Below are 21,232 nucleotides of genomic sequence, written 5' to 3'. Positions count from 1 at the left end.
ATCACAAAATACTTTCAATTAATAAGTTATGCTAACCGATATTTGGAAACGTTTTGTTTACACTCCTAATTTTAATACTGCCCAGCACCTTTACATAGAACACCACTTTCATGCATTGATTTAATCAGAGATACATATAATGTTCTAATAATGACATACACGGTTGCATATTAACACTTTGTCTTTAATTTCATCCAAGAGTCACATTGACAAGTTACATAATAGCCATCATGAACAGATTCAAAATAGCTTTTTTTGTAATGACTCTTTAGCATCAAAATGCAGTAATAAAATAAAACTTGTTTGATATAGAAAAAGACTGGAAATAAAACTAGACGAAGAAAAAAAAAAGAACCTCAAAATATTTCAGGTGATTCACTTACAATAAGCCATCAGAAAGACAATATCACTCTGTAAGAGTACACCAGTCTTTCATCTTAGGCTCACTGCAGAACAAACTGTGACAGGCAGCAATAGCATAAATACAAGTTTGTCTCTTGTAGGTTGAACATTTTCCTCACACAAAGAGTTCATGTTTGAAAAAAAAAAAAGAAAAAAGATACATTTCTACAGAGGTATTTATAACAAGGGAAACTAAATAAAAAACAAATTGAACCCAAAACATTACTCTTTTTAAATAGTAATGTAAAAAAAAAAAAAAAGGAAATAAAAAACGTTTAGTTTTGAATATCTGAGGATGTATAATCATATATTCTGTTGAAATAATAATAATAATTAAAAAAACAGCATATTTCTTCTGGGACAAAACTTTGAGAATTTGTTCTGCTTAAATGTATTTCACTGATTTTCAGCTTGTATACAAATACAATAATATCTTCCTAAAATGCAGCATCTGTATCAATAGCAGAGTTCTTTTAAACTGCATTATTTATGGAAACATTTAATGGGTGTAAACAATCAAGTCCTTCAAATCCTTTTCCTGACTGCCAACTCCAATGAGTTTACACAATTATTTTGGGCAACTAATTTTCACAATCCTGACAAAGAACAGTAGGGTGAGTTAGGGGAAGAACTTAAACTGAACTAAATACAATCCTCAATTTTCTCTGCGCTCCCTTTACAATGGAAAGAAGTTAACAGTGAATTGAAATACTGTAAACTATGACCTTACTGCGCTTCAGAGCTTCCTGACCTTATGTTTACACAAATAAAAGCACTGTAAAGTGCAAGCACAAATTCATACAATTCTGAAAAAAAAAAGTAACAGCAGGACAATGCTTTAAGATTGTCATAAATCATAGGAAATGATAGTTTGTATGCGTGTGCAGTCTGGAGTGTTTGTGTGACCCCGGCCCGTCATGTGGTGGCGCATCACCTCAGGGCTCTACCACTCAATGCACTCGCACTTAGTTCAACCTGCACGTCTCAAACAAAACAAACAAACAAAAAAACTAAAAGCAAATCCTGGAAAACCATGACGTCTCAGGAAAATGTCCACTGGAGATCAGCGCTATTGAGAGCTTCTGATTGTGACAAGATTGTCTGTACATTCTCTTTTTAGCATAAAAATTCTGTAGAAGCTATCAAGGCTATAGGTTTCCATATGAAATCTGCATTTTGTTCTTAAGCAGTCGACTTGGCGACACCAGTAATAATATAGCAATAAAATGTTATACTGTGTAGGAGCAATAAAGCACAAAGTAACTAAGACTATTTAAAAAAAAAGGAGAACAAAAAAATGTGGCTCATTTGTCATGATCAATACAAACTGCAGAGCAGAGGAGATCACAGATCTTTGTCATGGCAGTGAAAAGAATAATAATCATTCATATACGTATATCAAAAATTCACAAAATGTCCCGCATCTGGAATATTCAAAATACATATTAGAACTTTTAAAAAGCATTCATCTGGAGAAGGCTAAACATATGAGGAATATTGCTTTATTCAAAGTCATGAAGGAGGATATATAAAGGATACAAGGTCACGAACGAAATGGAAACATGACAAATTTACAGAGTTTTGGAAATGATGGTGAACACGGAGAGCAAAGTGAATCACTTGATTTACTTTGCTTTTTATTTAAAGGTTTTCCCTTTAAATATGATCCATTAGATGATAGATGGCAGAGTGTAAAGAAGGGTAAAATTTAAGAGAAGTAGAAACACAAGTTGTTATACTGAAAGTTTCTGTAGAACAAAGAAAAACAAATTTGTGAGAAAATGACTAAAAAGTGAACATCATTGGCATAATCTGAAGGAGGTAAATAAAGTTTGATAAAAATGTAGGTGGCAGCCGTGTATATTTAAAGTTTTTTCATAAAATACTAGCATAATTGAAATTCAAACATTTGTTAATGTTACTAAGACAAACCTTCATTAAACCAATATTTAGATTTTAAGTCTTAAAAAAAAACAACGCAAATACGTAGGGGTGCACTGATTTATCGGCCATATGATTTATTGGTGCAGATTTCCTTAATTTTGAGAGCTTGGTGATCGTCTGATATTTTCGTGTGAAGCCAATCTTATCCACCAATTTTATCAACCTCGGCAAAGGTCTAAAAATCAGTCACTGCTCTGCAGTGAGATCGGTTTGACAGACAGACATATATGCACCGTCTCCAACTCAGCGGCTTTCTTGCTATATCTAGCAACATTTCTGACGAAAAATTGGTATCAATCAAAATTGGATTCTGCAGGCCAGGCTTTTAAAAGATTGGCAATCGGCCAAAACACTGCAATCAGTGCACCCCTAAAAAGATGACCACCTAATCTTAGAGATCGACAACTTCCTTAAAATTGTGATGGAAAAAAAAAAAAAAAGTCTGAAATCTTCCTTCTTTTTAGTTTTAATATTAAAAGTAGCTCCACTTTACTTCTGGTTAATTCTGAATATATTTCATACATGTACAGGACTCCTAAGAGTACAGAGTCCCTCAAACTAAACTCTGCTCACTGACGCATTTTAGCACGACAGTTTGCTGCTCAACCTACAAATACATTTTCAGAATGAGGTTTAAATGCTAACAGAGGTGGGCTCTTCTTTATTCTGGTCACAGGTACAAGTTCTCGGGAATATTTGAAATATCTGAAAATATTTCCTTTTGTGAAGATCAGAAACATGGTGGATATTCTGAAAGGTTAAATATTTCAAAATTGACTGGAAATTAAAAAAAAATGTATAAGAACTCAGAAAATTGTGACTGTATCAATAATAATTTTCTTTCAACAATGCAACACTGAGAAGAAAGTACCAAAAATGTTGGTGATTGTTTGCTTTCACTGGTTGGATGCCATAATTTGATCCCTTTTAACCAGTTGCAAGACTGGGTAGGCATGTGCCGGTTACTAGTATCAACATATACCAATGCTTAAAATATTATGGCTTTGGAATGAGAAGGAAAAAAAATCTCTTAGCATTCAAACTTGTTTAGTTAGCCTTAGTTTCCTCCAGCTTTGTGGGGCAGAAAGAATAATATAGTGCTGCCGCTCCTCAAAATGCTTTCAGAACAAAACAAAAAAACTATTTGATGAGTTTTTTGTTTTTTTTCAATATGGTGATACAGTGAAAGGGTGGTCGCTTTGGTATATTTTGAGAATCCTATACCGGCCCATGCCTACATGAAAGGCAAACAAAAACACACACACACAAAAAAAAAGGTGCTTAATTTTTTCACCCAATGCATTTTGGTCCAAGTTGTGTATTATCAAATGAAGCAAAACATTGAAATAACCAAAACTGTATGAAACTATGAAGCGACAAGCACAAGAGATCAGTTGCGAAAAACAGTTTACATGTATGTAACCTAAAAATTGTCAAAAACCATGACATCATTGTTAATTTTTCCATTTTTGTCACTGAACCCTGAGCTAAATCATATCACTGTGTTTACACACACACATTCACGCGCCCGCGCACACACACACACTCATAGCAGTTATAATTGTCGAAGTTCAGAGACCCGAGATAACCTCAAATACGGCTGCTGAAGCTTGGAGCTTCCAGCCATTCCTCACCGGTTCCCCCGGGCCTTCCTCCTTCACAGAAATAACATGAGCCCATTTATTCTGTATTTTCATTTAAAAGTTCAAAAGGCAGCTACCATTAAAGAGAGGAAATGGATAAAACATTACAAGAACAAAACAAAAAAATAGATTTCACAAAAAGTTGTGTTCTCTATACAATCCAGAGATTGTTTGCGTCTCGGTAAATTTGTGTTAAAAACATGCAGCGGCAGGGGAGAACAAGTAAAAATAAATTAAAATTGACCCCAAGAATCCTAATAAGTGCTTGCCCTTCAAGTATTTGAGCACTGTATCCCAAAAAAAGCCAGTATTTGGCATTACGACAATTCTTCCTTTGGGGGGGAAAAAAAGGTCGTTTACAGACTGAAATGAAAAGAACCTCATGGATACAACACCAATAAGAAAGGGTAAACTTCATTTTATGTTTGTGTTTAATGAAATGTTGTCCCTTACTGTGTGAAAAAGGTACGACAAGGTAACCAATATTGCCCCTTACAGAATTCCATCTCACCAGGAGAGGCCCTGCTCCCTCTACTCTATCAGTTGTGTTTCTTTATGAGTGCATCTACTAAGCTGTCATGGTCTTTAGGGCTGAAGTCGGGACAGATACCATTGGCTGTTTTGCTGTTGGCAGTGCCTTGCAGGTTTATAGTCGATGGGTTGGTCTGGGTGTGGTGTTCCTGACAAGGTCCACTCCGAGGACCTACACTTCCAGTGTGAAGATAGTCATCAGCAAAGTCTGGGTTCTCCTCCACAAAACCTCGGAACTTATCTGAAAAGACCACAAGGGGGAGCCAGAGACAAAAACAACGTTAACATGCTGGCTGAACTTTAAATGTTTAGACTGTGAAAGAAGACCATCTCCACTTTGACTGCTAAGTTTATAACAGAGAAGAGCGCTGAAGTGCTTGGAGGATTGTTTTACCAAATGTAATCTTGCCCGTGTCATCGACGTCGATAGCCGTAAACAGACGGGACACGTTGAGGTGAGTCACTCCTAAAGCAGTCTTCAGCACAACCGCCAGCTCGCTCTCTGTGATGGCACTGTCTTCCTCTGCCTCAAACATCTGCAAAAGAGGAAATGCATATCGAACAGTTAATTTAAAAGATTGTAAAAATGTATAAGTCTACACATTCACATTTCATTTCTGTGAAACAGAGCTCTGAACAGCTGCACAATGAACCTGAAAAGTAATGTTTAATAAACTGACAGCTTGCACTGAGAAACAAAAACACCAAAAAAAAACATCATACTACTTCCACACTCAAATCACCAAGTAGCTAAACTCAGGCCAAGTCAACAAACACAGTGCGTCATTTTGTCTGACGACAAGATCAGCACACAGTTTGATCTTGTTCTATTTGTTTTCAATCCATTATTTTGCAAATAAATAATTAAGCACAGAAAGAATCAAAACCTACCTTGAAAGCCAATTTCATTGTTTCCAGAGTTTTGGAAGGTCTGCATACGACGGATAAGGCTATCACATACTCTCTGATATCCATGCTGTTATCATCATGCTGTAAAAAAAGAATGAAAACGAGCTATAATACAAAAAAGAAGTTTGCTGCCACCAAAAAAAAGTAGTCAAAAATACGTTTGGCCCTGTCACTATCAGCAACCTGATTGAGCATCAGTAAATGAAACAAAAGGATAAATTACATTTACAATGGAATTTGTTGAAGTAGCGTGTGCTAAATTAAATTAATTTGTCACAAGCTGCAAATCCTGTATGAGCTCACAAGAGTAACATTACATGGGGTTTAATTTTAGCAGAATAATGTGGCCATGTAAAAAAAAAAAATGGCCATCTTGCTACCTGGTTTCACAGAGTGACAAATTTTTCCATCAGTTTTCTACTCTCAACACCTCTACCAGCATATCCCACGATCACATTTCCAGGATTCATCACAGTCAAGTTGTCTCTGAGGATTTTTTTGTTTTTTCAAATATATATTGGGTCTGACCCCCAAAGAGGTCAGACCAGAAATTGATTAACAGCCCTTGATAATGTGTTTGGGAGGATTTTCTGTAGCATTCTGACTCCTATTAGAACAAAATCCTGAGAAACCATTAATGCACGTCTAGATGAAAAATAAATCTCTTGAAATGCGACGTGTTGCCATAGCGATATGTTTCCTAAGAAGGTATAGACGGTTGAATACTAAATGCATAGTTTGAGACATTGTATTTTGTTTTTAATGTGTACAGATACACTAACCACAAAGTTCTGAGCACATAGAGGACTGTTTGATAATTACAAATCTATTTATTTTACCCATCTTCATCAACTGCAAAACTACAACTACAACTCAACTGCATTGACATTGACTACATTTTTATTTTATTTTATTCTCACAAAATACATACTTGTCGAGCTGTAGCTGTGTGAGGAAGGTCGTTACCTCATCGAAAAGAGCAAACATGTCGCGCAGCATATCTGAAACTGGGACATCGAGGAAGTGAGCAAAGTCTTCCAAGGCAAGTTTCTGCCCTTCCAGCTTTCTGGCTCTGTTCCCGTATTCCTGCAAAACCTTCTCGGTGTTCTGGGGTTTCAGCCTGTGACAGCATGGGAGGAAACACTTGTTTAGGATCTGTAAACTATTACAGTGAGCAAGAAAACATTTTCTAATTATTTAAAAAGAGAAAAAAGGACAACTGATGCATTGAGAAAGGATAATTTTCTCTCAACTGCAAGGACAATTTTGGATGACATTTAGAGTAGATAACCACTGAATTTTACAATACTTTTAAAAGAAGAAGTTCAGTCAAATGTGCAGTAGCTAGAGAGGAACTGGAACTGTTTTCCGGTAGCTGCTTGTCATAAAAAGCACCAATCCACTGCAAACAATTAACTGCTGCATCTTGCAGTGTCAAGAATCTATCCTAAACAAAAATCAGATAATTAAGTTTGAATATGCAACACTTGTTTACAATACTGCGGCCAAAAAGCAAATCCCTGCTGATTTCCTGCTGTGATTTTCATCGTCTCCCATTCTTGCCCTTTACTTAGTTCTCTTAAATGAGTGCTATGCATTGGAAAACTTGACTCACCCCAGTCTCCTGACAAGCTTGGCAAACTCCAACAGACAGGTGTCGACCGGCAGCCTCAGCTGGCCCTCTGCCATCGCCAGCTGGCAGTCTTCAAATGAATAATCTGTGATAGGTACCCCAAGGGCTCTGAACGCAGCAGAGATAACGGGACAACGACAGGACAAATCAATACTTTGCTTTAGATATATGTTCTTATTATGTAAAAGATTTATGCTTACATCTCAAACGTATGAAACTTTTAGATCAAACCCTTATGATTAGATAGAGGGATTTTACAAATCTGTGGCCATCTGAGCTTCCTTTTTGTTACATGTGGTGATGTGCACACCAAAGTGCAGAGTACAGGACGGTATAATTTCACATCTGCCAAAACAATTAATATATTTCACCTACTTGGCCATGACTCGTCTCACATTGACAGCAAAGAGAGCAGGATTCCTTTTCTCCTCCTCCGAAGGGGTGTAAATGGGAAGGAACTGCACAAAATGCAAAAATAAAATGTGAGCTGTACATCATTTAAAAGGAAAAATAAGTCTAAATTTAACAAAAATTAAAATGACAAAAGAACCTGAGGGCTTCAAAGGTCAAATTCTTGCTTTTAATGATTAACACCTTTGACAATGAGAGAAGAATGCACACATAATCCTGCTTTAATACTTACCTCTATCACAAATTCATTGTGCAACTGGCAGAGAGTCAGCCACAAGATCTTAAAACTGAAAAGCAGAAAGATAAAAATCATAAGTGACCAATAAAGACAGCAGTTTCTATGACAGCAACACTTTGTTTAATGTTGTGCAACATTCAGTCAAATGACTATCTGTCAAATGGCTCAATGAAGCCAACTAACAAGTAATCACAGCATTCAACGCAGCACAGATCTAAGTTGTAATAATAATAATGCTGAGATGAAAACTATAAGCACCGGGTTTCTTTCTTTTACTCCTGCAAATGTCAATTTTATGACATCTAATTTCTAAAATGGGTTGCAATTATTTTAGGTATATCAAAAACGACTTGTGCATTTTGAATGAATCTGAGACCTTATGAAATTTTGTTACACATTTATTTAATTGTTTACGAAATGCAAATTTTTTCAACATTGCTAGCAGACAAGCACACCATGGACCATATAATGATTAATGAATAAACAAAAAACAGTACGTACGCTCCTGGTCCTTGCCACGTCCATGTGATTGTGTCCTGTTAAAAACACATAAAACTATTAAGCTAAATTTGCTTTAAAACATATTATTATTGTGCATTTTCTTTGGACTTTATGTACAGCTGATGTATTTACCAGAATCTGGTAAATATCTATTAGTATTTACCAGACTAATAGTCTACTACACAATATAGCGGCAATCTTACCAGTTTATTGGGGTAGCGAATCACAACAGGCTGTACTGGAACACCAGGGATAAAAGCTCCTAAAAGAAAAACAGGAAACAAAGTTTAGCTAGATAAATCATCATAGCTAAAAACCTGGAAACATATAAACAGAACCATTAAAATATAACGGCCAAAGCCAGATTTCTCTAGTTTATATGTCATTAATCTACATTTGGGAGTTTAATAACGACTTAAACTTTGTCTATTTTGCTGATCATCCTTCACATGTCTCTGTGGTTCAAGAAATCTTGTAAAAAGTATCTAGTTATTTTGAGCACAGTGTAAATTAATATCTACAGGAAAGTTTTTTTGTTTTGTTTTTCTGAAGAGTTACACTTTAGGAATTTCTGCTATGATGGCACATCTTTTGGATAGACGACTTAAAGCCTTTGATTCCAACGTGCATCAAAAAAAAAAAAATATATATATATATCTATATATATCTTATTACCAATCACTATGTCGCTGCTTCACCAGCAATAATCAGTTATTTACTTATGTCAGTGGTTATCAAAAATATTTGATTTTATTAGTGTAGATTATTTGAAAGAGACCAGAATAAAAGACAATGGATAACTAGGCCTAAAATAGCCCAATTTTCACATTTGGACCCACTTTGTTTAATGTTGTATAATATTCTTTCAAATGAGGAAGAGTGTGGTTTACTAGTGGCAAACAAAACTCTTCGTTTTTCAAGAAAGCCTTGAAATCAGCTGTAGTTTAGTGAACAAAGTTTCGACTGAATGCCTGGAAACATGTTACCTGGCTTAAAGGTAATTAGACAGGATCTATTGGTGCAGGTCCCCTCTGGAAAAATCATGACCTAAAAGTAAGAGCAGAAAATTAATCACTGACTAAACAATATTTTCTATCATAGCTCATGCTACTAGGAACAATACAGTGTTTGTCTTAACTACAATATGTAACACGGCAACTCATCCCAAAACGATCCACCAAATGTTACTATGAATCATTTGTGTGACTCTAAGTGAACTTGTTTTAATATCTTCATTTTTGGAAAAGTCAAAAAGATTTAGCAGAACTGCAACCACCTTGGTAAATTAGACATGCAAAAAATAAATAAATAAATAAAATGTTTCTGTTAAAACATGCTTTTTTTGGGGATTATTAGACCACAACAAAATTGCAGTTTTGTAAATCAACTCACTTGAGGCCAATCTCCCCCATAATGAGCTCTCCGCTTGATCTCCTCCACTGTCTTCTTTCTTGAGTTCTGGTCTGATCGGGATACGAACACCGGCCGAATGTATTTTATCAAAGCTGGAAGAGACGCACAGAGTCAAAAAATGAATATATAAACACAGTTAGTCAAGAAAACATTTGTGTTATTTCAACAAAGTAAAACACAGTTGATCAAATAAGCTAACGCCAAATCACTCCTGACATGTCAAACAAGCTTATCGGCAGACATTTTTACAAGTCTGCAGTACAATTAGATAAAAAGCAGAAGCTTGGGGTAGTATAACCACTCATTGTGGAAACTTTAGAAAACAGTTATATTTGACTGATCGCAGCATTAATCAGCAAACCCATCCATGTCATGTTTGACCACAATTAGTCTGCTATTTTAAACACAGCTGTGAATGTTAGTAACACACGTTCCTCAAAGACAGAAACATGAGTCAGAATAGATTCATCTTCTGATCGTAAATGTAAGATAGGACTCGCTTCTTTTTATAAACAGTCAGTAAATATTAGGCTACAAGAACACAAGCGATCTTTTAACCTCATCTTGGTTTAATCAAGCTCCACAATGTCTTTGTTCCACATTAACAAACTGCATTGTTTCTTCCTGGTATTTGCATTGCTATTTTTATATACAATGACACATGATAGGAACGCAGAGTTCAGTTTCTGGTTTAACTGGTAGTTGTACAGTAGCGGCCATGTACTGTGGCTGCTACTATACAAGCACTCCAGTTAGTAATTGTGGCTAGTCAAAATAATAAGCAAGTTTACATAATCTGAGTCTATAGCTGAGCTTATAGTATTTGAATTTAAACACATTAAAATAAATAAAAATATGTAAATGAATATAAAATATTAAAATACAAATTATTAAAAGGAGTAATAACATTTACAAAACTGACAATCAGTCTATAAATTATGTTAAAGGAGCCATTGGTGCAAAAATGGACTGAAAATATTTGAATATAATCACTGCACTCTGTTTTAAACACTATTTTGTTGTGGAAGTAGACACTCTGCCTACTTTTATGCCTAATCTTGTTTGATGCAAAACTAATTTCTTTAAACAGACAAAACATGGTGTATGTTGATGCTGCTGTTGGCCATCCAGATAATCTCCCAGTGAAGCCGTCAGTGCTTTTCCTCGTACTAGCTGTATCTGTCTTCCTCGTTTTTATGCAAACTAACTTCCACCAAAACAAAACCCAACCAACACAAAGCATCACAGGTTACACTGGTTTAGTACTTTCACAATTACTAAAAGTAAGGCTATATGCTTTAGCAAGTTTCCCACTCTATACATGTGGGAAAGTGAAAGATGTGTAATGTGATAAATCCAACTTAAGGTTAAGGAAGACGTATTTTCATCAGGAAGATAAAAAGTTTAAACTAAAAAATGATTACACAATGCAGTTTTCAATATTACTTCCTGGATCTAAACTCCTTCACTCCTTAAAACGAAAAGGAAGCTTTCATAACATTATAAAAGGTAAACATTAGCTATTGGCACTAACAGAGGCATACTGCACACGAAAAAGTACAATGAATACGACGGTGGGTAAAAGATTCACATGGCAGTTGTATATTTCTTGATATTTTTGAATGCTCAAGATTAACTAAGACACAGTTGGAAACCAAATCTTCCAGACATGTTAGAGAAAAAAATTAAAAATACAACAAAGGGCATGAAAAACAAAAAAAGATAATGTATTTGGAAAAGAAACGAGGTGGAACTACATGAAGAAAAAGCTGCTTGTGATTGAGTTTCCCACTGACAGGAAGGGATTAATGGTAGCTCCTTCCAAAAGACATTCTGCACACGTGACTGCAGCTGATCATGTCTTAATGCTCATTATGGGTTCCACATGCTTGGCAGACTCTGCTTCCTGGCTCCTTTTACAAAGGCAATGGGACTGAAATTTAAGATTGGCAAGCCTTATTATTTTTACATTGTCAATTTTTACAGAGTCAAACAAAAACTGTGCAAAAAATAAATAAATAAATAAATAAACAAATGAATCTAGTATTTCACATATTTGATACCTTGGAATACTACAACACACCATCCCAGCATATTGCAGACTGTCGATTCTGACACACACTGCCAGAAATATCATGCACCAATAGTATGCAGTTTCAATCTTGCAATGCAAGCAAGTAAGAGCGTTTTAACTTGGCTGAGCTCCACTCAGCCTGGAGCTAACAATGTGGCAAATTGCTGACTTAGTTGACAGGGCAGGATGAGGTGAAAGAGAGGCTAAAATAAGACACAAACCTTGACTGTGTTCTGCTTAGAGGTATACATGATCCAATGTCTTCACTGGCAGCTAGAAGGGTAACTTCACATGCAAGCCACTTAATAGGATATGTTGTCAATGTGGTGTGACTACAGTCTGCGACTAAGGTCTACCTGATGTCTGCATTGGGTCTGTGTAAGCTCCTGGTCTAGGTTTGGATAAAATTAAACGAATAATAGCAGGAGAACATAATATGTTTACTTCAAATAAGGCTGAGGGTGTTTTGTAGAAGTCATTAGAGAAGTGGCTCCTTGTCAAATATTTAGCAATCAATCAGCACAATTTATTTAGCAAACTGAAACTTTGAAACTAAGGTTAACAGAAATTCTAAATAAATCAATGTTTATTTGAAATTAAGAGTTTTAGAATAACTGAGGACATTTGAGTGTTGCCTTAGCAACTCACTGTATTTGAGAGCATAAAATTATATAGGTATATACATGTTTAAATTAACAGTTTACCAAAGTAGCTTTTGGGGATGCTGAACATTTTGACAATTTTACAGCTCAATTTCAAGCCTGTTCCTATACACGCGCACGTTCTCTTACACAATGCTAAAATGTGGGAAAATTTTTCAATCCTAACTACGGTGTAGGTCAATAGTGACCTTTGTCTAAATGAGGTGAAATGTGTACTGTGTCATTTTTAATAAATGCACCAAGATTGTTTAGTTGGTCATTGTGTTCAACCAATTTGGATTGTTTCTTTTATGACTTTCTAGTAGCAGTCCTTATCGACTGTCAATATTTGTTTTGATTGTAGCAACTACTACTCAGCATAAAGTCCACATTATCTTATCAGAAAAGCATAGTCACTGATAGTGCAGGCAATCCATATCAGCTTATTTAAATAACTGACAAAGTAAAAGCTTTAGCTCTATTACAATTTTAAAGCAATACCTCTCATTTGGGCATCAAACCAAACAATATCATATGCTACATGTGTACTGAATGATTGTTTTGTTTAATGGTAACAATAAACATTTTAGCACGTTTTACTTACTTCCCCAAACGGGTATATCCTTGCTCTCAGCCTTCATGACTATCGAGGACATTGTCATTGTGACGGGGATGGCATCAAAGTAAGAGGAGTGGGGTGCCAGGGTGATGATGGGTGCTTCTGTAGGCAGAGCTCTTTGTCCTTTCACAGTTATCCAGTGAAAGCCTCCCGCAAACCACATGAGCCGCATGATCACTCTTAGGATGATGTCCACCAGTCTGCAAACAAAATTTAGCATGACTTAGTGGTCTTTTCATTCAACTTTGGATCACAAACACTAAGTATGGTACATTTTACTTAAATAGCAGTGCTGGTAATATGAGAGGTTTGTGAGATGAGTTGACATAGAGAAATAGTTTAATGTTAAAAAAATAAATACACTGGTTCTGATAACGTGTGTTCTGAATGAAAACCCAAACTTGGTGTGCATTTGAACAAGTTCATCGACATAATACCAGCTGAAAGTCTTTTGGGGTATGTCTTCACCATGTCTGCATTTTTAAATTGTGCCATGTTTTCTTTTAATTTTGTTTTTGGATCACAGATTTAAAAGTGAAAAATCTAGAAGTTTTAAACTTGGCATATTGTTTTATAACCCAACTCCAGACAAGTCTTTCCAAAACTTATTTATTGACTTGTCTGATTGCCATTAGTTAAATAAAGTTATCTAATAAACCCTCAAGGTCTTAATAAAACAGCAAAGATTAAATGATACAAAGAACAGTGGTGACTTTTTTGGTTGAACACCAAAAAATCCTTTTTAAAAATTTTGAAACAAATAGAAACATCGACTAGTAATGCAATAGTTTTTGCTGATATGACATGTAATAAAGCAAAAAAGAAAAAGGAAGACAGAGTAAATCTCTACAATTAAAAGAGTTGTTTCAGCTTTTCTTACATCGGTGCAAACATCTTTTCAGAGACACATTTGAGCAGCAGAGCACCTACCTTCTCCAGAGGCACTGGGGTTCAACAGTGGTCTCAGAGCGCCCCACTGAAGCAAGGAAGGCAAAAGGCCAAGCCAGTAGCATCATAAATGCTGCTATGAGCAGACGAATAGGGAATAGCGTCACCGTCATTAATCCAATCTGTTAAAGATTAAGAGGAGGGGGAAAGAAGTGTTGATCAAATGACAATCATTACATCATGTCTTCTCAATAGAAATTCAGATAATGGAATCAAAACTATTCTAAAATGAGAACATTTCGGTGGTGCACCAATGCATAACCATGGGATGTTCGAAAAATGTTAGATTTTAAGGATGGATGGGGAAATAAGAACCTGATCCCATCAGTAAGAGAATGAAGATGGGTTGTGGCTGGCTTTTCTAGCATTACAATGACCCAAACACACACACAGGGCAATCAAGTAGTAGCTCTGTAAAAATAATTTCAAGATCCTAGCATGGCTGAGCCAGTCTTGAGACCTGATCTCACTAGAAAATCTTAGGGACGAGCTGAAACTCTGTGTTGCCCAGCAACAGCCCCAAAGTTGGAAAGATCTGGAGATCTGTATGGGCTAAAATCCCTGCTGCAATATATGCAAACCTGGTCAAAAACTACAAGAAACAGACTTCTGCACCAAACATTAAGCTCTATTTTATATCATACTTATTACATGGAATAAAATAAACATTTAATTATTTAAAAAATAAACAACGCGATTGTGTGGATCCTTGTTTTTTAAACAATATGCCATCTTCATTTTTGCAAGTCAGAAAACTTGGGGGGAAAAAAAGTAAATCATTGGTGTATCAAATGTTTATTTTCTCTACATACTGTGTCATAGGTACACAGCTAAAATCTTCTTACTTTGCTGCCCTCTGGGTCCTTAAAATCTTGAGCATCCACATAAAAAGAAACTTTCAGCCATGTGCTTTAAGAAAACTGACTCTTAAGAACAGCAGCAAGCACCTAATTTATTGCAACAAATATGCAATATTTCTAAAGCAAACCCTGAATTGCATAAGGATTTTAAAGTGCACCACATACAATTTCACAAAATCTGTTCTCACTCTTGAAAGGGGAACAAAAACAGACATTGTTGACACTACGAAAAAAATTACAAGTGGAATAGATTTTCCTAGCTGTCATTTATCACTGCCCTAATGAACATCATTTAGTTTCTTGAATAATTACTGTTCAATGAATAGACCCAGAAGGTGAATTTAAATACCAGCTTTAATGACAAGTGTTTCACTAATGTCACACTGTTTTAGTGAACAGCTGCACAGTTAGTTATTGTTCTGCTTTTGCTTAAATCAAGTAAATGTGCATATTTTATTCTGGTATCCTGGGCTTTAAACGCAAAGCAGTTTCAGGTTAAATCTTTCTTGTGAACAACAAGCAAACATATGGTGAAAGAGGAAGCAGTAGTAACAGAAAAAAAATAAATAAATAAAATATATATATATATATATGGAAGTCTGAATTGCATAGTCTTTTAAAGGTTTCCTTTTTTCAAAACTATGCTACTAAACAAACCCTCAAATTTACTTGTTCAGACGGGGGCTACTGCAGAGCATTCATAGAATTCACCCAGTGGCTTGGTTACTTGGTCATAATTATCACTGCACATTTGATTGGTGTTAAGCAATGCAAGTAGCGTCACAAAACACCAAATCCTTCGACGCATGCTGGGTAGACTATAATAGTGGTTTTCTGCACTTTGATGAACTCTAAATTCCCTTAATGCCTACACCAGGTCTATTTCCTCAGTTGCCAAGATCCTACAACACAGGGAAAGTGATGGCAACATTATGCAAAGGTACAGAATTTAAAATCACTCCTTCAAAAGAGGGTTAACTGTAGTAGTGATAGTTAAAATTTTAAGCAACTGTATCGCAAATAATCATTTCTGTGAAATTGTGCAGTGCTACGATGCAGGATAAATGGTTCAAAAGTGATGAACATGATTAAAAATCAATTCAATTAATCGGACAAGATACTTATGAAATGAGTGTCACTTTGTGATTGCTGTTCCTAAATTAAAATGCAACCATCATATAACCATGAAATAAAGATAAGCCATTTAAAGTCCAGTCTTGAACGTATGTTGCAAGCATCGAGGCATTCTGGGTTCATTTCTCTTTTTTCCCCGTTTAGATTCATTCTTGTTCAAAACAGTAACTACATTGTGGAGTCTGGGGTGAGTTATTGGGGTTTCTAAACAATGAGTATTTGTTTTATAAAGTAAAAACAGAAAAAAAAAACTAGAACTATTGTATAGGCTGCTTTGTCTTTAGAATGATGGCTAGTACAAAGACAAGTCCATGCATTGCAGAATTGACCAGAATTCACTATCCAATTCAGGCAATATAAAAGATGAAACAGATTTAAGACAATAAGCGCAAATTATCCCACTGCTAAATTAAGTTTCTTAATCTTAAATAACTGATTTATGTGGAAAACCAATAGAAGCATCCATAATTATATACATTCGGTTTTGATGAATGGTTTCTTTCTTTGATAGAAAAGATTTTAACATATTTCACAAGGAGATAAGTTTGACTTGTTCATCACTGTATATATAGTAAGTCTACTTAGGCAAGGACAAGAGAGACATGCTGAAAACACAGTAGGTTATAATTCTGCTTCAGCCTATTAGTTCAGTGGTCTTTAGTTTGTCCTTTACACGTAAGAGCCTTATGGTAAAAGACTAAGTACAACTTGGACTAATCACGTCAATTCGGCTCTGCGACGATCACACAGATCAGACGTGGATTGGCTTTGCTTTCTCCCCATTTCTGAAATTGAAAACTTTTGAGTGAAAAGAGAAGGGATTAGTGTTAGAGTTCACATATTCCTTACACCCATAAGTTCAGTTTACTGGGTGATCATTTGTTAAGAAGGCCATTATGACAAAAGGTGTTGAAGAAACAAACGCGTTTGCAAACTACCTGGTCTGCATGGACTTGAATTGTGTAATCGATGTGCATCATCAAATGTCATGGCTTTGATGTTTATCTGAAGGATCAATCTGTGCTTCAGCCAAAGTTTTGAAATCGGAACATTTCCCCAATTGAAGTGACCACAACTCCACAAGAGTTTCTGAGCAAAGGGATTTTCCTCATCTCGCTTCGCACCAGTGGGGGAAATCCCACATCTCAGCAGTAGTTCATTTGTACCAGATAAGAGATGATTCTCAGATAGGAATTTTTTTTTTATGATTTAGTTAAAAGATAAAGCTGAGGTCACTCTTTTCCTCTGCTTTCTGGCTAACAAGCAACATTTCTTCACATTTATTTCCTCATTAATTTCTATGTCTTTTTAATTGTAGTTAATGTCTATTCTCACAGAAATTGTGATTACATATTGCAATAAGAAAAACTGTTAAAGACTTAAAGTACTGACTTTTTTCTGGATTTTATTCATCTAACCATCTAACTTTTCACATAATCCATGAAAACATGATGTGATCTGTGTCTGACCCTCCCTAGATTACTATTTGTAACTTGTAACAAGATACTCCCCTCCTACCTGATATGCAAGAGCAGTTCCTTTCATAAAAGACAATTTATTATAATGCTAAGCAAACATTTTGTGCAAATTCATGCCACATGCAGCTTAGTTGTGCTAAACTTTTCTTTATGCAAACCATCTTGACAGGAAACATGCAATAACATCACTTTGAAGAGTACTGCGCTTTTCTGAACCTCAATTGTGAGTAGACACGTCTGCAGTCAGAAGTTTTAAACCACATGCTGGATTTCTAATCACTGTTTTCAACAACAAACTCATGACCTCAAGTAGATGCAAATACTTCCCCATTTTAACTCGTGTGAATTCAACAAGGGCGCCAAGGGGTATTCTTAATGATTAGACAACCGTTAGTTTTTAAGGAACAAATGTCATTAGAAGAATCTCCATCATCCGTGCATAATGCAGCATGTGACAGTATTTCTCCATCAAAATCTTGTGATTCACATTAGTAGTAACTTGTAGTACTTTTTGCAAATGTTCAACATGATTGCCAAAACTGTGATAATTTTTATTATAATATATTTGCAAAAATTAAACTTGACAAAAATGTTTCATATAGTTAAATCTCTATGATCAGCAGTTGCAAGATTTAAATGTTCTCCAAAGTGCATCTTGTTGCAATCAAGCATTTGATTGGATTTTGAAATTTCAATATCCTAACACTGACCCAACAGTGGCAGCAATCCCAGGACTCAACACTGACCTTTTATATACGTTTCTACCTTGTTTGACATGAAGTACCTAGCCTGGCCATTGCCTTCCTACAGAGTCCAGACACTCTGGATGAAGCATGGAACAAAGGGCTAGTTTTATTAAATTTTTGAATTGAATTTGAATAACAAGAATGTAAGTTAGCACAGATGAAAAGTTTCTACAGAAAAATTAGGTAAATCATGCTAAATTATGTCAAATTGACTAAGCCTTTTATCATGTTATACTGTTAATCCCTCCTCAAAAACATATCTGGAGTGCTGCTTTGAATCATGGCAGCCATTCCGGGGTGCCTAAACTTTTGCTTATACAATGCGGCTCCTATTTACCCATAGCTCTTCCAGAGAACTACAATCTCCAACCAAGCTTCCACCTCATAGAGCACCCCTCCACCACACCTCACCATGCTGCTCCTCTAGGCCAGCAGTGGCAGCAATGAATAAATACCTGGTGGAACTGAGCATCTGCTGAGCTCATCATACAAACTATTCCTCAGACCAATGCTCTCCTAAGAACTGTTTAAAACAGCATCATGGAGAAGCACTGTTGTCATGACAGGGTGAATGAGGAATATCTGAAAGTGTAGGAGATTCTTAAAGAGACAGAGGCCAATTTCAAGAAAGCAAACTGTTAAGTCAAATTTATTTAAAATTACACTTGATGGTATACACAACAACTTACTTGACTGTGTTAAGAAATGGCACAATGCACCTGGAAAATACTCCTCTTTTTCCACAAACATTTTAAACCAAAAATGTTAAACATGATCTAAATTTTTTTTATTTAAAATTAAAAAGCAACCATTATTACACTGTAGTGACCAAAATAATATACATTGATTTTTACGGTAATAGCATCTGTGACATTTCCTCCAATGAGCTTTACAAAAACATCAACTAATCAACTTAATCTCATGAAACTTGGATTACTCCATAATGAACTATTGGTTTTATTGTTTGTTTGTTTTTTTTTTCTTTACATTAGCCATGTGACTTCAGAAAGCTATTAGGTAATATAATGTGTTAACTTTGAAAATGTGTTAAATTTTAAAATGGAATAAAGCAGAGTCTGGGGAAAAAAAAAAAACAAGATTCAGAAAAATTACAACTCATTACATGCATCTCAAATTTACATATGGTGGCCTGTTTCGTTTGTGAAACAATTTTTATATACCTACATATGTTATTTTCTCTTATTTGTAACCCAGGTAAATATTGCACAAAAATGTGTTTTAAACAGAAGGACACAAACAAATTCTGGATGACACATGTGTTTAAATATTGTATCAATAAAATAAGCTTCTTTCTGTATACTGTAAAATCACATTCAATATTTGTCAATTCCAAGAAAACTTACTAATTGTGGGAAAAGCTTTTTGTTAATATTTTAACATTTTGTTGATGGATAGTTTTGGTAGCATATTCTGATACAACCTGTCTTTTGAGCATATTTATGACTTTGATACAGCTCAAATGACAATGAGTCTCACACACGTTTCTAAATGTTTTAATATATTTTTAATCTCTATAGTTCTTCAAGACTATAGCCATATTTTTGTTCCAAGTAACCAATCCTAAACAAAATAAATAAAAGTAATGGATCATAGCAAAAACAATAATAAAAACGACATTTAAGTGAGAAACTTTTAATAAAAAAGAGTTGTCTGTCTTTCTACACTCTTCTTTCACGAATGTTTCTTGCTGCTGTGAATTGTGCTTATCGTCAAATCCAACAATGCAAGAGGACATCCCAAAACAAGTTGCTAAACTGCAGTGTTTGAAAAATACATATATTTTCTCTTTGATATTGCCTACTGAAATGTCTTTTTGGCAAAGGCACTAGAAAAGCATGCAGTTCAGAGCAACAAGCTAGGCCCCGCCTTGACAGTGGGCCAGGCTTCAGTCAACTGTATTCTATTTTAAGGGTTTCATGAGTGAAACAAACTTATTTTACATAACGCCTGATATTAAAAGTAAACAACGTGGTCGCAACTCCCAATATTTAATGTGCTCTAAACGATATGAAAACCAAAACGTGTTTGAAGTAAAAGCTGAATAAAGCCACAAGATAAAAGTGACATGTACTCTGCTAATGTTAGCCGGTTAGCTAAGACTAGCACAGCTGATTAAAAGCAAACAAGAAAAACTACCTTGCTACATAATGGTGACAACACAATCACTGTAACGCACTCAACTGTTCCATGTCCAACAAGCAAAGCATCGTGTTACTGTGTAGATAAGCCGTTCATACCTTTGCCTTTTCCAGTGGAGTGAATTTCAAGACGTGCACAAAAGGGTTTCTGAACGGAGGAGGTTGGTCCATTTTCTTTCCATCTCCTTCAGTCGGAAAATGTTTGCTACTCGGCAACCTCATACTTAGAAAGATCGTAAGGTGAGGCTGCAGTTGGTACTTTTTATGTCCTAAACAGAAAACTGCCAGAAAAAGAAGAAGCCCCTCAAAGCAAAACGCGGTCTCCCCTTAACTGGCTTGGTCGGTTGCTAATTTAGATGGAGGCAGTGCCAAGCTATTAACGTTATCTCCCTTTCCTGGTCAGCATGGAGGGATAATTGTTAGCTCAAGGATTAACTGGGGATATCTGAAGTCACCAATATCTGTCTGGCTGCGCAGGTCTCCTTCCTGCACAGCCTCTTCCCCAACCAGACCTGCCAGTTAGCTCTCAATGCTAACGGAAGGGCGATACCTTTCTTACAGCAGGGCGCCTGCGCCCGTCCACAACGGTATTATCCAAGCACGACCCAATGCTGCTTTCAAAATCCCCTCACATGTCGTAATTTAAAAACTTTACGTAAAACTGTGTAATGAATACAGCTAAATTAAATATATAAAATACAAACATATAGCTTGTAGTTAGTGGGTTATATAAAGTTCAAACCGTACTCATCGTAATAATAAGTAATACCAGAGATCCTATGTTCAAATAGTAGGATTATGTAATCCTATATTTTCTTAACTGTTTTAGTGCTGCTGCTCATATCTTTTTCTTGTGGTCATTGAAGTATTTTTGTTTTTGATTTAAATTTAAGAACAGTCTTCTCATGTGGTGAAAACATTATGGGATTCAGTAATTTAGTCATTGAA

The 21,232-nt window shown here is 35.6% G+C and overlaps 1 protein-coding gene across 1 annotated transcript; it reads right to left on the bottom strand.

Annotated features, from left to right (window-relative positions):
* Positions 1 to 163: 163 nt before the first annotated feature.
* LOC122831141 (lysophosphatidylcholine acyltransferase 1) lies at positions 164 to 20,870 on the bottom strand. Its single transcript, XM_044117094.1, has 14 exons — positions 20,384 to 20,870; positions 13,890 to 14,029; positions 12,945 to 13,159; positions 9,605 to 9,717; positions 9,199 to 9,259; positions 8,416 to 8,474; positions 8,213 to 8,247; positions 7,706 to 7,760; positions 7,438 to 7,520; positions 7,045 to 7,170; positions 6,396 to 6,549; positions 5,412 to 5,510; positions 4,915 to 5,056; positions 164 to 4,761 (listed from the first exon to the last, which is right to left on the bottom strand). Exons 1-14 carry the CDS (start codon positions 20,504 to 20,506, stop codon positions 4,529 to 4,531), a joined length of 1,638 nt encoding a protein of 545 aa, XP_043973029.1. The 5' UTR covers positions 20,507 to 20,870; the 3' UTR covers positions 164 to 4,528.
* Between the last annotated feature and the right edge of the window lie 362 nt (positions 20,871 to 21,232).

The sequence above is a fragment of the Gambusia affinis genome, linkage group LG05, assembly GCF_019740435.1.
Source record: "Gambusia affinis linkage group LG05, SWU_Gaff_1.0, whole genome shotgun sequence".
Classification (NCBI taxonomy): domain Eukaryota; kingdom Metazoa; phylum Chordata; class Actinopteri; order Cyprinodontiformes; family Poeciliidae; genus Gambusia; species Gambusia affinis.
The sequence above is the reverse complement of the archived record's forward strand: the minus strand, read 5'-3'. Positions and strand labels throughout refer to the sequence as shown.

What these genes read in the sequence shown, in the direction of transcription:
- LOC122831141 (XM_044117094.1), bottom strand. Translation starts at nt 20,506, where the DNA reads ATGAGGTTGCCGAGTAGCAAACATTTTCCGACTGAAGGAGATGGAAAG. An exon ending in CTCCACTGGAAAAGGCAAAG is followed by an intron (nt 14,030 to 20,383) that starts GTATGAACGGCT and finishes AATCTTTAACAG; the next exon opens with ATTGGATTAATGACGGTGAC. An exon ending in GGATATACCCGTTTGGGGAA is followed by an intron (nt 9,718 to 12,944) that starts GTAAGTAAAACG and finishes CGTCTCTTCCAG; the next exon opens with CTTTGATAAAATACATTCGG.